Source organism: Physeter macrocephalus, unplaced genomic scaffold (assembly GCF_002837175.3).
Source record: "Physeter macrocephalus isolate SW-GA unplaced genomic scaffold, ASM283717v5 random_9, whole genome shotgun sequence".
Classification (NCBI taxonomy): domain Eukaryota; kingdom Metazoa; phylum Chordata; class Mammalia; order Artiodactyla; family Physeteridae; genus Physeter; species Physeter macrocephalus.
The window spans coordinates 7,632-23,605 of NW_021145295.1; the positions used below are offsets into that span (position 1 = coordinate 7,632).

A 15,974-nucleotide genomic window follows, 5' to 3' on the forward strand; every position below is an offset into this window, starting at 1 on the left:
TGAGTCTAATTGGCCTTGGTTGGTCACTTGCTCCTCTTTAGCCAACGACTATGCCCAGGTGGACGGAGAAGTCCGATTGGCCACCCCTGTGTTGAAAGAGCTGACCAAATCTGCAGTAACCATAGTCCGCCACACGGGGTCACCCAAGCAGAATTTTCAAGGATGAATAGGAGCTTGTCAGTTGTGCAAGAGGAGAAGGACTGCACATAGAAAAGTCTAGAAAAGTCAGAACGAGGTGAACCAGCATGCAATTTTCTTCCTACTTCCGCCACCATTTTGACGCTGGAGCACTTCATGTAGCCCAGTTTCCGTTGTTTACATCAAAGCGGCCTTTACCCTTGGCAAATAAGGCTCGGCTGGTCACACTGATCCCTCTAGCGCAATCGGCATATCACTGTTGGCCACTTACTAGCATCCTGCACACTTCCCTGACCTCACCAGCACCCCTGGGAGCATCCCCAAGCCAATGATAGAGGGGAAAATAAACCCTTCCCTGACCCTGGGTGGGACCACTTTGAGACGCAAGCTCTTATGCTGTCTCCCTAAGGTCCACAGCTGGACTAACCCTCAGGTGCCCACTCTGTCACCTGCTCATTGGCATCCACTGCAGGGATCCTTCCCTACCTGACTCAGGTCTCCATCCCCAGTGAGGACTTCCTGGGTCACCCCCTGAATACTCCATGTGTCCTTGAGTCCTCATCTCAGGGTCAGCTTCGGGGGGAGGGCAGACCCCAAACTAAGACATGAAGGACAACTGTGGGTCCAGGGCTACCAGGTGCTTGGCACTCTATATGGGTTTCACGTGTGATCACTCCACACAGTAACCCTGATTCGCAGAGATGATCACAGACTGTCCCCGACTTATGACGGTTTGACTTCAGATTTTTCACCTTCATGATGTGCGAAAGCAATAATTCAGTAGAAACTGAACTTTGAATTTTGATCTTTTCCGGGGCTAGACATACGCTCTCGTGATGCTGGGCAGCTGGCAGTGAGCCTCAGCTCCCAGTCAGTCATATGGTTACAATGGTAAACAACTGATAACACTTAAAACTATTCTGTTTTTTACTTTCAGTACAGTGTTCAACACATTACATAAGATATTCAACATTTTATCAAATAGGTTTCTGTTTGACGATTTTACTCCACTATAGGCTAATGTGAGTGTTCTGAGCACGTTTAAGGTAGGCTGAGCTAAGCCAAGCTACGATGTTTAGTAGGCTAAATGTATTAAATGTCTTTTCAATTTACGATATTTTCAACGTATGATGGGTTTATTGTGACATAACCCTATCGTAAGTCCAGGAAGATCTGTATTCCTGTTTCTAACAAGAAGGGAGAGGGAGAAACATGCCTGAGTCACTCAGTTCCTTCATAGCAAAGCCGGTCCCCAGGCCCCTTTCCCCTCACCAGGTCCTGGAGGGTAGATTTTGGTGCCCTAAACCTGCCCAGTGGGAGGTGGCTGGGCCTGTGAGGTCCCATCCTCTTCTGCCCAGGTCTCTGAGACCTGATGCAGGGGAATCTTTCATTGAGAAGCTGAGAATCAGAAGCATCCCTGAGCTGGCTCTGAGAGGAACAGGGACTTTACAGCTGGAAGAGCGTGGCTCTGGCCTTGGTAAGAAAAAGCTCTTGGGAATTCCCCGGCCGTCCAGTGGTTAGGACTTGTCAGTTTCACTGCCAGGGTGGGTTCAATCCCTGGTCGGGGAACTAAGATTCCACAAGCCACGTGGTGCAGTCAAAAAATTAAAAAAAAAAAGAAAAAGCTCTTGCGCCGGCGCTGACAGTACAGAGGCCTGGAGAAGGGTAGTCACTGGAGGAGAACACCCTTGTCTCATTTACAGACCTGAAGGTCAAGACATCTGTGAAAGTCAAGGCAGAGGAAGGAACCCTCGATGGTCATCCAGCTGGACCTTTCCTGGAAATTTAGGCTGCAGATATGCTCACGAGTGTGTGAAAGTACATGCATGGTCACCTAGGAGACATGAACTATTCAAATAAATGTCTATGTTCAAAGGAATCATAGCTAATACTTGATGTAGTGGGTTGAGTACTGTCCCTAAAAAGAAATGTTCTAGCATATCTTGGATAACATAGATAAGTTCTAACCCCCATATCTGTGAATATGACCTTATTTGAAATAAAGTCTTTGCAGATATAATTACGGATCTCAAGATGAAATTTATCCTAGATTTAGGGGATACCTTTATTAGGGTGGGCCTAATAAGAGAAAGGAGTGTCCTCATAGAAAAGAAGAGGAAGAGCTGAGACAGAGAAAAGCCATGTGATGGCAGAGGCAGAGACTGGAGTAATGTGTTTATAAACCGAGGACTACAGGACTTCCCTGGTGGCACAGTGGTTAAGAATCCGCCTGCCAATGCAGGGAGCACGAGTTCGAGCCCTGGTCTGGGAAGATCCCACATGCTGCAGAGCAACTAACCCCGTGTGCCACAACTACTGAGCCTACATGCCTAGAGCCTGTGCTCCGGAACAAGAGAAGCCACCGCAATTGGAGGCCCACACACCACAGTGAAGAGTGGCCCCTGCTCGCCACAACTAGAGAAAGCCCGATGCCGCAACGAAGACCCAACGCAGCCAAAAATAAATATAATACGTTTATAAAAAATAAAAGATAAAAAGAAATAAATAAACCAAAGACGACAGGGATTGCTGGGAGAGAGGCCTGGGATGAATTGTGCCTCAGATCCTTCAGAAGGAATCAGCCCTGCCAACACCTTGATTTCAGACTTCTGGGTCAAGTTTTATGGTTTAAAGCCACACAGTTTGATCACTCTGTTACCGTAGCCCAAGGAAACTAATACATTTTCCTAATTATTTTGTTTACCGTCTGTCTCCTCAGTGGGCTCCTAAGCCTCAGGAAGGCCTGTAGTTTTGTCTGGTTTATTCACTTCTGTGTTTCTAGGAGCGGGTCCATTGTAGGTGCTCAATGTTGCACACCCGTGTATCAAGTGCTCAATATGTGCCAGATTCTGTTCTACGTGCTTTTCTGTGGCTTAACTCGTTCCGTCCTCACTGCAACCTTCTAGAGCAGACACTATTAATACGACCATTTCAAAGGGAAGCAAACTGAGGCTCAAAGGGCACAGCCGGGATTCCAACCTACCAAAAGACGTGCCTTGGATAATGGTCAAGTACAACAATGAGACTCAGGAGAGGAGGGGCCCGAAGGGAGACATTAAGCACAGCCCAATAACAACCAAAGAGGTTCCATTTCTCTGTCTCGAAACTGGAGGTAATAACCCCCTTCGCCCACAGCGTGGAGCCGAGATCCGCGAGAGTTTCGCCTGCGCATGCGCCCTTACCCACAAGGCCTCCTGCGCCTGCGCACATTGCTCCGCCCCCTTTTGCAGCACTCACGGAGGCACTTTACGAGTCTGTCCCTTATTTCTCCTATGAGAGCACGGCCCGCCCCGCCCTCGTGCTTAGTAGGCCTCGCCTTACTCTGCGTGGATTGGTTGTCCTTCCCAAGAGCCCCTCTCTGACTGGCTCGCGTCGCTGCCACTCCATTTCAGCCTAGTGGCGCGCAGCGGGGCTGCTACCGGCGGGAACGTGAGCGGCGGCGGCGGTGGCGGAAGTGGCCGGGGAGCCCGGTCCCCGCCGACACCATGGTGAGGGCAAGACGACGGGGGAGCCGGTCGCCAAGGGCCCTCGGGGCGGGTGCTGGGGCAGGGGTGATGCGGAGCGAGCGTGCCATCCGGGCCTCGAGTCCTCCCCGCCCGGCCCGAGGCGGTGGTAACTGAGACCGGGGATGGCAGGGGCTTCTCTCAGGACACCCAGCAAGTCGGTCTCAGGGGAACTTGGGACTGACCGAACGTGTAATCATAGTATAGCGGTCTAGCCGCAGTCTTCCCATTTTTCAGGTGGGGAAACAGGCCGGAGAGGAAGGGGACCCACCGAAGGGCCCGGTGAATGCAGCAGAGTGACTTTTCGGGAAGGGAAATGACTGCGAGTGCATCCGACCCAGTCTGACCTCATAGATTGTAAAGCTAGAGCGCCAGGAAGTAGGGGGCCGGTGTGCGTTCTCAAATGAAACCAATTTAGGGAATTTCAGGGCTTGTAAGGCCCTTAGAATGCTAGCCGCACAACCTCCTGTGCCTCTCTTTTTTAGGCTGACAGACAGACCCAGAGAACGGTTTGCTCCTTCCTGTGTCACACAGTATGTTGTTCAGAGGGAGAGGGGGTATTTTGAGCTAAGGATGGACTAACTGCATCCTCCCAGTTCACGAAAAGAAAAATTGAGGCCCTGACAGGAAGCCTCTCCAGGGCCATGGCGCTCACAAGTTGTGGAAGTTGTAGGTCTAACCCGGAGAATGCCTGTGCCCCCAGCGTATGACAGGGAAACGGAGGTCCACACAGAGGAATTGAGAGCTGGGAGCTTCTTGGGAGAGTACCTGGCCCATCAGCACCTGAGTTGCTCTGAGATTTTTGCTGCACATTTTTCAGAGCCAGCCATGAGGGCTCACTAAATTCTCCTGGTCAGTGTAGAGATGGAGAGAAGGAAGCAGGTTTCTCTCTGCTGGAGGGTAGAGTTGGTCTGAGGGACTGGGCAAAACTGGAAGAATGCATCTTTTAAGTTCCATGGAGACAGGATCTTTGTCTTTTATCCTCATATAGTCCCAGAGTCTAGAACAGTGTCTGTGTGAAGTACAGATTCATTCATTGAGCCTGTTCCCGCCTTCTGAGGAGTGTTCAGGAGTGGACAAAGCATGACACACTGCCTGTTCCCTGTGGTCAGGGCAGGGCCGGAAGCAGAGGTCTGGGCGAGGGAGTGGGTGGTCTGCAACAGCTTCCTGAGTTGGGAGCCTCAGGATACCGTTAGGTCTAGTCCTGGATTGGTCCAGGCCTGAGGGTCAGACCCCAGGCATTCTGAGAAAGGCCAGAAAAAGGAATTCTCATGCCTGAAGCTTTTTTATGACTTTGCCGACTCCAGATGACCCTGTCTCCCACTGAACTGGGTGTTTGGCCCTTTCCTGTCTCCCTGGCACCTTCAAGTGTCTTCCATCCCCCCACCCCTGCCACCGCCCCTTCCCCTTGGCTTTCAAGTCCGCCGGGATCCTCCCCTTCCCTTCGCCTCTGTCTCCAGCACAGTTTGGGGACAAGGACGTAGAAGATGGCAAGATAGGACCCCTGCTTGGCATTGCTATGCCAATGCCACCTCTCCTTTGAGCCTCAATCCCCCCTGCCCCAAGTTCCTCCCTTGGTGGTGTGTGCCGTATTTGTTCAGAAAATATTTACTGAGTCCTTCACGTGTGCCTGGCCCGGTGTTCAGTGCTGGACAAAGTCCACACCCTCTGAATTTTCCAGTCCAGCAGGAGGCCTGTGGCACTTCCAGTCTAGCCAGGGAGACATAATAAATAAACAAGTTAATTAGAGACTGGCTACGTCCTATAATAGAAACAGCAGAGGGTGGCCCAGGTGGAAACCTGGTTCCCTCGATGGGGTTATAATGAGGACCTGGCCGAGGGAGCAGCCACCAGCCTGGGGAAGGGCACCCCAGGCAGAGGGAACCGAGGAACAAAGCTTGGCCAGCAGCACCGGGCATGGTGTGTGAGGAGCAGAGTGGGCCAGTTTGCTGGAGCCGTGTCAGGCCTGGCTCTGTGGCCCGCCTAGGGAGCGGCTGCGCAGGCGAGGGCTGTGAGCAGGTGCTGGACCCATCTGTGTTGCGGCCGTATTCTGAGGGCACACTGCCAGCAACAGCTAAGGAGGCTGTGGGCCCTTCAGGGCTGTGCTGCCAGTAGCTGGGACACGGTGGCAACCTGGGAGGGACCGGCATAGAGGCTCTGTATGCCATTGAAGGAGGTCTGTGGGTCCCCTGCTGACAGGCATCAGCCTACTTTCCCCAGCTTTGGCGAGATCTTGCTCCGTGTCCCTGGGCAGGGCCCAGCTGCTTTACCGCTGGTGCCTCATCTAGAGGGGCCTTGACTGTACTGCTGTGACCCTCCCTCCATCTCTCAGCACTGAGTCCATCTTCATTCTCGCCTTCTGGGCTAAGATGGCCCTGTCCCCTCTCTGGTGATCTGGGAGGAGGACCTAGGTGTGTCGTCGCCCTGGTCCAGATTCCCATTGTGGACACAGAGAACAGGCTTGCCCAGCAAAGCGTGAGGCTTCTCCATTGTAACATACCCCCGGATGTGTGGCTGCCGCATGCACGGCTGAGCCTCCAGCTCTCCGCACCCGGCAGCATCACACAGATGCATTCCAGAGGAGAGGGTAGGAGCTGCAGGTTGGTCACATTGGGACCCCAGCCTGCCTGCCCACCCTCCTCGGAGCAGCCACCTCCTCTCCACGTGACTCCTTCTTCCTCCTTATCGTGACCTTCCAGGAAGCCAGTGCAGGAAGTGGGCTTGAGCCTGGCTTCCTGCTGCCCCTGGATCTTCCCCGGGTGGCTCTTAGGGAAGGCCCATGGGATGTGAGATATCCCCCCCACCAAGCCCTTCCATAGGGAGCCATCCTCTGGGGGTTGAGGGCCCCTTGTGGCCTGCTGAGAGAGGCCTCACAGTCCCCACCACCTGGAGAAGCAGCTGCCCCCTATTGGAGGGTGAGGGTGGGCTGGGACTCCCCTGCCAAGAAGTCCTGGGGCTCAGGCCAACTTAGAGTTCCAAAGTTGCTTGGGCAAGGTGTGGTCCTTGCTGAGGCAGTTTGCCATCTTGTGGGGCCCTTGGTCTAGAACCTTCACCTGGCTATACGGGATAGGCTGTCACTGGACCCTGGACCCAAGCACTGCCACCTGAGTCACCGTTCTGGAGACCCAGAGACAGGCCCCAGTGTATGGGTCGTGATTTGTGTACCCAAAATGAACTGATTTTTTTTCCCCAGTTACACTATATGTTTTTTATAAAAAAGAAATTCAGTAATAATGGGAAAAGAGCTATCTTGAAAGTTCACCTTATCACGGGGAGTTTTTAAATCCCATCCTTTATCTGCTCTCGCTTGCAGTGACCGCAGGCTTCTGAAATGTTTCTTCCTCTCACCTGCTGAATTCCTCTATGAACACCCAGCTCAGATGTGGCCTCCTCTGATTGGAAGGCCAGTTGCGCCTGGCCAAATCACTCTTGGTTCAATCAGGGCTGCCCCCTGAAGGGTGGGCTCAGCGTGAGCTGGCTTCTGACAGATGGGGCCAAGTCAAGCTCCGTCTCTCACTAGCTCTCTGGTGCCGGGCAAGTTCCTCAGTCTCTAAGCCGCAGTATCTCCGTCCATAAAGTGGGTGTGATGATAACCATCTACCATGCCGAAAATGAAAGGCCTAGCTAGAGCTGCATATATTAACCTGGATGTATCTCAGAAACATCAGTGGAGGAAAAAATTCAAGCAGCAGCAGAACCTATGTGCTGTGATGCTGTTGATAAGCATGGAGGGCTACACCTGGTCCTGTCAGGGGTGGGACTACATGCAGCCTGAGCTACAAAGAAATGCCCGGAATGGTCAGCACCAAGACCAGAGGGCAGCTGCTTCTGTGATTACAGGGGTGGGGGTGTTCCTGAGACTTTTCTGTCCTAAACTAGGAGGCAGGTATGTGGCCTGGGCTTGGGCAGAGTTCAGAAGCTGCATTTCTGTTGGGGAATGTGTGCTCCTGGAGTCCCAGCCCTGCCCAGAGGCCAGGGCTCCACAGCGCCGATGAAACAAGTCATTTGCTTTTGTTTGCCTTTCAGCTTCCTTTGTCACTGCTGAAAACGGCTCAGAATCACCCAATGGTGAGTACGTGCTGGTCTGGGATGGCACATTTCAGCGGGGACCAGCCTCAGCACAGGGACAGGGACACTGGGCAAAGGGTGAGGTGCCTCCAGCCAAAACCACTTCCTGCCTGTCCTCTTTTCCCTCCCACATGGGTCAGGACCTGTGTCATTTCTGCTCCTGATCAAAGTAATACGTGCTTATTAAAAGTGCCAAATACTAGAGATTCAGAGAAAGTGGAAGCCCCTCTTCATTCATCTTCCTGACAGTTTAACTCTTCTTTGATATATACACATCTGGACTTTTAACGTGTGTGTAAGTGTGAATGATTTTTTAAAATATGGATAGGTTCATGCGACGCTCATTCCCTAAGCTACTTTTGTCCTTTCGTGATACAGTGTAGTATCTGTCAATATGTTCTGTTGTCTTTTATTTTTTTTAATTCAGATGTTATTCACATACCATACAATTCAATCTTTTGAAGTACAGTTTAGGGACGTTCAGTACATTCGCAGTGTTGTGCAACCACGACCTCTATGTAGTTCCAGAGCAATCCTGTCACCCCAAAAGGTGACCCAGTCTCCATTAGCAGCTGCTCCCCTCCCCCGCCCCCACCCCAGCCCCTGGTAACCACTAATCTGCTTTCTGTCTCTGTGGATTTGCCTGTTCTGGACATTTCCTGTAAGTGGGATCACACAACATGTGGCTTTCGTGTCTGGCTTCCTTCACTCAGCATGATGTTCTCGTGGTTTGTCCACATTGTAGCGTGTGTCAAAGCTTCATTCCTTACGGCCAGGTGATATTCCATTGTGTGGATACATCACATTTTATTTATCTGTTTGTCCACTGATGATGGACATTTGGGTTGTTTCCACTTTTTGGCTATTCGTGAAGATTTTAGCTGCTGGGAACATCGGTGAACACATTTTTCCATGGATGTATGTCTTCGTTTCTCTTGGGCACATAGCTGAGTTGATTCCTTTTTTTTTTTTTTCCAAACTTGAAAGTGATGACTTTACAAATCATATTTTAAATCTTAAAGTGGTTGCCAAGGGAAACGGGCAGAGTCGCTGGAAAATGTCTGCAGCACTGCAGAAGGCAGCAGGAGAGCGCATGATGTCTGCCAGGTGGCCATACGGGGACTCGGCTGTATCGTCCTGCAGGCTCGCCAAGATCTCACCCTCGCCACGTCACCGTCACCCACCAGCAGGAACTTCAGCAGGAAGTCATAGGCATGGACCAGGCTGCCGCTGGCGCTCATTATGCCGGCGCCTGTGCCCATGCCTGGCCCATGGAACGATGCAGAGGTGGTGGCTGTGAGCCCAGTGCCTCTCCAGCCCCGAGAGTTGATTTTGTTTTTTTTTTTAACTTTTTATTTTATGTTGGAGTATAGTTGATTAACAATGTTGTTAGTTTCAGGTGTACAGCAAAGTGATTCGGTTATACATATACACGTGTCTATTCTTTTTCAAATTCTTTTCCCGTTTAGGTTGTTACATAATATTGAGTGGAGTTCCCTGTGTTATACAGTACTTCCTTGTTGGTTATCCATTTTAAATATAGTCCTGTGTACATGTCAATCCCAAATTCCCTAGCTATCCCTTCCCCCCACCAATCCCCTCTGGTAACCATAAGTTCATCATTCTCTAAGTTGATTCTTTTTTAAGTCTCAGCCATTTCCTAGCAAGAGCCTGTCTTCTGCGTGACGCGCTTTTCCCAAAACACATCAAAATAAACAAGTAGTTATTGCAACGAAAAACAGTTTATCCAGACCACCAAGGATCATGGATCACACGTGTGCCATCACCGGGCACCTGCCCGGCCCTGGCCACCCTTACTCATTCCTTTAAAGATGTGGGGGGTTTTTTTCTCTGTTTGTTTCTTCCACACACACAAAAATGGTTTCATCGTAGAAAGTCTACAATGCCCAGCAAAGTGTACCGAGAAAGCAGAGCGTGTCTCCTGTAAGGTGGGCCCCTGGGGGCCTGGGCACCGTGTGCTGTGGCCAGTGGGTCCCAAGAAGAGCCGAGGATGTGTCTGAATGAGGCCCGGTGGTGGTGGCCTGCTCTTCGGGGAAAGTCTGTACCTCCCTTGGGGCCTGAGACTGACGTGGGACCCGTTTTCTCTCCAGTTGGTGGAGCTCAAAAACGGGGAGACGTACAATGGACACCTGGTGAGCTGCGACAACTGGATGAACATCAACTTGCGTGAGGTGATCTGCACGTCCAGGGTGAGTGCCCTACGCCCCGAGTCTGCGCCTGCTGCCTGGGGGCCTTGGGGCAGCGCCGGTCTGGTGGGCACAGTGAGTAGGGGTCTTGTGGCCAGGAATGCGCACTGGGACCTGGGGCTTTACAGAGCCTCAGCGTCCTCGCTTCCAAGTGGGGTAAAAGCCCTTCCCTGGACGTGTGGGAGGAGTGGGAGGGTGCCTACCTCAGCCTGTACCACTAGTCATCCTGCCAGGGACGGGGCCTCTTGCAGGGGTGGGGCCCGAGGGACTGGGCAGGATGTTGTGGGGGACAGCCGGACAAGGCTTCAAGTCTCTCTAGTGACCTGGACTTTGCACCTGCGGGGATGCTGCCCGGCAGGTACTGAGCTGCTCCCGCACCCCCGGGTGCCACCCCTGACCAAGAAGGACTTGGGCCTGGCGGGTGCTTCTGCCATAAATCCCTGCTCTACAGGGAGGGGGTGGCCTCCAGGGCAGGCCCCACCCTCCTTGTCAGCCTCTGCTGCCTTTGGTCCTGGCTGTGGGCATTGCCCACAATGTGGGCCGTGGTGGCGTGACCGTGGGATGTCCAGGCCACCACAGGGCTTGTTTCCCCTGAGGCCTGAAACCAGGAAGTGCAGGGCCGGGGTGGGGGAGAATGTTCCCCAGGGTCACTGGCCTTCCCCGCCTTGGGATGATCCACAGAGTGATGAGGACGGTGATGAAGGCAGAACTCCCTCCCCCTAATGTGCACTGGGTTCTGCTAGAGCTTTCCTTTCACCTTGATTCCGGTCTCCATCCCCCTGCCCAAGGTAGCCCCTCATGTTACGGGGAGGAAGCTCCTGGGGGGCCCAGGCAGGGCCTGGCTGTCTTGAGCCACAGCAGTGTGCCCCCAGGGCTCACCACACCAGCATACAGCAGAGCACAAGGCAGCCACTCTCGCCCCGGTCTGTGCTCCTGGACAGTTCACTCCCCAAAAGGCAGACAGAGGGCTGTGACCCCCTACCCTCACCTGCTCGGCTCTGTGACCTGCTTCTTGGGACCGAACTCCTGGTGGCAGGCGTTTCCAGTGTGCCTGTGGCAGACGGTGCCGCAGTGCACAGCTGAGCACTTGTCCTTCCACACACCGCCCTTAGGTCTGTGCCCATTTCTGGGACCTAGAACCAATCGCTGGGTCTCGGGGCAAGGTCTCTCCGGCCTCCAAGGCCAGCCGAGAATGGACACGTGGCTCCCCCTGGGGAGTCCCCCTCTGTGACCCAGCGGTTGGGAGGAGAGGCTGGTGGGAGGTACCGTCTCACGCAGGCCACCCGGAGTCCTCATCTGTAAACAGGTGATGGCAGCCCCTCCTTCCCTTGGGTAGCAGGTGGCTGAACACAGAGACCCCAGGGGCTGAGAAAGCACGGGAGAGCAAGGGTTGGAAGGCATTTAGCGGCCCCCATGGAAAGCACAGTAAACCCTGTTCCTACAGGGAGCGCGCTGGGCTCGGCCTGCCCTTGGCTGAGGGAAAGCCTCGCGCTGAGCCGCCGGCCCCAGCCCCGGCCCTGAGCTTCCACACAATCATTGTTTCTGTCTGGCTGTACTTTGCATCCCCACGGACTTGGCCCCTCGCCTACCATTTCTGGGAAAGGAATGCTCTGAGGCCTCTTGGGGTTCCTGTATGGGTCGGGGGCTCTCGTGTGTGTTCCTGGGAAGAGTTGGCCCGCAAACATTCCGTTTGTCCCTGCTGAGTACCTCCACTGGGCTGGGCCAGATCGGCCCAGGCACTGCTGATGAGTGTCATGCAGGAGGACTGGGGGTTGCAGGGAGGCTGGAAGCAAGGCCTGTTGAGGGCTGGAGTTAGCCAGACATGAAAAGGTGGGAACGGCGTGTGCAAAGTGCTGGGGGCCAGAAGCCCATTGTGTGTGTTCCAGAAAGTTCCATGTGGAAGGCACATCGAGTGCCGAGAGAGGGCAGCGAGGGTGGGGCTGGATCTCAGGCCCTCTGGAACCACACTGAGGAGTTTGGACCTCGTCCTTGGGCCAACGGGGCGCTGATCGGGATCTAAGCAGGGAGATGTCTTGGTCTGATTTCTAGGGGTGTTGGGGGAGGGGTTACCCAGGCTTCTGGCCTGGGCAACAGGGGTGGGGCCGGAGAATTCATCTGATGGATGAGGCCCCGGGCTCCCGCCCAAGGGCAGCAGGAGGTAGCGTGGCGGGAAGGCCTTGTGCTGGTCGCAGGGTATATGGTGGTGGTGGGGAAGCAGTCGGCATCCTAAGAACTGCAGGGTCGGTGTTGCTTAGGAGTCTGCAACTTTACAAGCCCCTTGTCTCTCTAGCTTCCATTAGCTCCCCTGAAAACTGGCATCACTGGGAGCTGACCCTGGCTGGCCCCAGACCTGGCTCCCCACCCCCCTTCTGGCCCTCTTCACCCATCACACAGGGTCTCTGCCCTGCTCACCTGTGTCCCATGCCCAACTCAGACCCTGCCATGAGATACTTGTGTGAATGAATGAGTCAGGGTGCATAGAGAGGGTTCCAGAAGGTGAGTTCTGGAAGGCTGGGGGCAGGACGGGGAGGAGCTGGACTGTGGCAGCACCTGGCGCGTGGGACAGCCTCACCCCTCTCCAGGCTTCGGGCTGCATCCCCCACTGGAGGACAGGCTGAGGACGCGGAGGCTTCTCACAAGGCCCTGCCCCACCCTCTCTCATGTGTGAAGGGCTGCCAAGGATCTGGAGAGATCCTGCTGGAGGGCGGCCCCTCCAGTGTCGCGTCCAGGACGAAGAACTTTGCAGCCTACGGGGGCGATGCCAGGTGCAGGCGGCCTGAGGGGACAGATGCTGCCCCAGCCATCTGCACCTGCTCTGCAGGGACCCTGCCCCTCCAAAGATCTGACACACACCCCCTCTCTCACAGGACGGGGACAAATTCTGGCGGATGCCCGAGTGCTACATCCGCGGCAGCACCATCAAGTACCTGCGCATCCCTGATGAGATCATCGACATGGTCAAGGAGGAGGTGGTGGCCAAGGGCCGCGGCCGCGGTGGCCTGCAGCAGCAGAAGCAGCAGAAGGGCCGCGGAATGGGGGGCGCCGGGCGAGGTATGCCCGGCGAGGTATGCCCTTCTCTCCCTGCTTCCTCCCTAGCAGGCTGCTGGGGCCTCCCCATTGGCGGGGGTGACTCTAGCACGTGGCATCCGTCCCGGCCCAGTGTTGACATTCTTGGCTGGTGCCGTCATGGTGCCGAGGGCCTGGCTCTGAGCCCCTCCTACATGGAGCTGGGGGGCTATGACTCATGGGGCTCCTCTGCGGAACAGCTGATGCTGCTGGTTGCCGCCTGCCCTGCCGCAGGAGCCCAACCCGGGGAGCCCAGCTGAGTCCTGGTGGTCAGTGCTGACCCTCACCCACCTGGGCCCTTCTGCCCCGCAGTGGCTCTCAGTGCTCCCTTAGGTCTGGGTCCAGGCCCTCATAGACCTGGGACTTGAGCCCTGCCTGTGTTTCCTGGCAGGTGCTCTGGGCACCTCGCCAAGGCTGTTTCCCCTCTGCAGAGAGGGTCCCGCGGTGCCCGCCTCACTAGACTGCGGGTGAGGACCCCAGCGTGGGGCCCCGGCATGGGACCCTTCTCTGCTATGACTCCTTTATATAAAGCCGAGGTCACGCCTTTTGGATAGATCCTACCACACCACCCTGAGATTATAAATCGGTCATAAAATTAAACTTGTGCAGTCAGCTGGGGCCTGAGCCCAGAGGTCATCTGCAGACCCTGCCCTTCCCCGCCTCCCCCGCCCGGCTCCTGTTCTTGGAGGGACCTGGCTTTGTCTCTTGCATCTGGAGGGGCCTCCTGTGTGCCAGGCCCAGGGCCCACCTTGGGGGCTTGTGGGCAGGGCTGGGAAGGACACAGGAGCCAGCCATGAGCTGAGGCTCACGTGACAGTCAGAAAGGAGCCAGACGGAAGAGGGCAGGAGGGCACCCCAGGTGGAGGGTAGCCTAGGATGGGGGTGAGCAGGGTCCCAGGGGTCCCAGGACCTGTCCCCAGGGCTAGACTCTTCACTGGGGGCCACCACTGTCAAGTAAACTGCCTGAAGGAGCAGGGAGGACGGGGAGAGCGGCTTGCTTGGGCGGCTCCGAATGGAGGCCACGGGGCCTTCCACAGCCAGTGGAAATCTCACAGGGGTCCCCGCATAGTCAGGCTCCCCTTGGCAAAGCTGGTCTTGTCCCATGAGACATGAGGTTAGGCAGACCCTGCCAGAATTGGCTTCGGTCCCCAGAGGGCCCCCTGCATGTCTGTGGAGGAAGGGGGCCTGTGTGTACACTTCCTTATCCCCATGCTGCCCTGATCCTTCTGGGACCTCCCTGGGCCGGGGGCACGCCCTCCCTCCGACTACTCACCTCCCCCAACAGCAGTGCCATTGTTCCACGTAAAATGTATTTTGGAAACAGCCCCACCAATGACTGCAGAGGTCAGGGCTCAGGTGGCTCCCCTGCCCCTTCTCCGGGCTGGACACACACAAACCACCCAGTCGTTTCTCTCCTGGGCCAGATGCGGGTGGTGCCAGAGCGAGGAAGGCCCAGGTCCCCTGGTGCAGCTCCCAGCCTCACAGCTGGGGGTCATTGCCCCATCCCTGGACTGAGTCCAGGCCATGTCCTAGCTCAGGCCCCCCCCGCTTCCTGGAAGCCCTTCTGGCTTTGTCCTTCTGGTGACTGCCCTCCACCTTGGCCCCCAGCCCTCTCTTCCAGGAAGCCCGCCCCAAGCCCCAGTGTGACTTGGTGCCAACCTCTGTCCTCCCTGGCATCCTTCGCACCCCTGGGGGGCCTGGTCTGGTCCCTTGTCACACTGAGAATGTTCTGGAGCGCTACCCATGCCCAGCCCTGGTCGACGCTCCACCTCAGATTCTCAGCCTGCCCTTCCCGCCAGAGGTAGGATCACTGCCCCCACTTTGCAGAAGTGGAAGCTGAGACTCAGAGGGATTAAACAACTTGGCCATAGTCTTAAGGATTCCACTTCCTGGTCCCAGTCCACAGTGGGCCTCCCAGCCCGGCTCTGCTGAAGCCCCTTTCTCCTGTCTCACAGGTGTGTTTGGTGGCCGGGGTCGAGGTGGAATCCCAGGCACCGGCAGAGGTCAACCAGAAAAGAAGCCAGGCAGACAGGCAGGCAAACAGTGAGCTGCCCCTCTGTTCCCCAGAGACGGAGCCACCGCCACCGAGCATCTGCTTCCACCCGCAAGGCCGCGTTTCTACTCTCCAGTTTATGAGTCTGTTCAGAACAAAAAGAAGAGGCAGGTGTTGGGGGAGGACCCCCTGCCTGTCATCTTGTGATCCTCCTCTTTTTTTGTCAGCCAGCAGTTCTACAGTTGGAAACGTTATTCTGTGCTTCTGGTTTTGTGAAGTCGCAGCCAACTTGATTCCTGGAAGATTCTGTTTAATGCATCTTTAAAGCCGTCACTCTCGCTTTAAGGGCAGGCATTTTCCAAACAGGTTTGTTTTGCATTTTGTGTTAGATCCCTGTGTGGCGAACAGACGGGAGGTTTTTATTTTAAGCTGTTTGTGCTGAGATTGACAGCCTGGAGAGTTTCCTGAAACAACGAACCCCAAAATTGCCTTTTCAAAACGAATCCAGGCAAACGTATGCCTCAGAAGCTGTTCTGGGGGACGACGCTGGGCCCTGTCCCTTCACTTCCTCTCTCCCTCTTTGTGTTACAAAAATAAAAACAAATACAACTACAAACTGTAAATCCATAATTCCTTTTGAACCACTGGATGCATCTAGTAGATAGTGTCCTCAGGAAATCACAGCCCCATGCAAGAAGATTCCTTTTGTACCCTGTGGCCTCTCACTGAGGGGAAGCATTTCGTTGGGACACTGGTTCCCATGTCCTTAAGCAGCCTCTTACAAAAGGTGGAAGGCAAGACTGGGCTTTGGGCAGTAGGCGACCCCCTCCTCTCTTTGTGGAGAGGTGGGGGGAGGAAAGTCCCAGGTGGGAGCCAGCGGGACACCCACACCACCTGGCCTTGCCACCAGTGTTCTGCCCTCTGTCCCTGTTTTGCAAGCACCATTCACACCAGAGTTCACTGAGAGAGAAGCTATGACAGGCGGCTGCTTCGAGGAACA

General features: G+C 55.0%; 1 protein-coding gene across 2 annotated transcripts; it reads left to right on the forward strand.

Annotated features, from left to right (window-relative positions):
• Window positions 1–3,512: 3,512 nt before the first annotated feature.
• LSM4 (LSM4 homolog, U6 small nuclear RNA and mRNA degradation associated) lies at window positions 3,513–15,590 on the forward strand. 2 transcript variants are annotated; one of them, XM_028483158.2, is made up of 5 exons: window positions 3,513–3,626; window positions 7,668–7,709; window positions 9,821–9,919; window positions 12,784–12,981; window positions 14,937–15,590. In XM_028483158.2, exons 1-5 carry the CDS (start codon window positions 3,624–3,626, stop codon window positions 15,297–15,299), a joined length of 705 nt encoding a protein of 234 aa, XP_028338959.1. In that variant the 5' UTR covers window positions 3,513–3,623; the 3' UTR covers window positions 15,300–15,590. The 2 variants fall into 2 exon arrangements, with proteins under 2 accessions (XP_028338959.1, XP_007116975.1); XM_007116913.2 differs by having other exon boundaries at window positions 3,519–3,626; window positions 12,784–12,967.
• Window positions 15,591–15,974: the final 384 nt, after the last annotated feature.

Bases quoted from the DNA above. Each gene is read 5' to 3' on its own strand.
- LSM4 (XM_028483158.2), top strand. The intron at 7,710-9,820 runs GTGAGTACGTGC...TTTTCTCTCCAG, and splicing joins CGGCTCAGAATCACCCAATG to TTGGTGGAGCTCAAAAACGG. The intron at 9,920-12,783 runs GTGAGTGCCCTA...CCTCTCTCACAG, and splicing joins AGGTGATCTGCACGTCCAGG to GACGGGGACAAATTCTGGCG.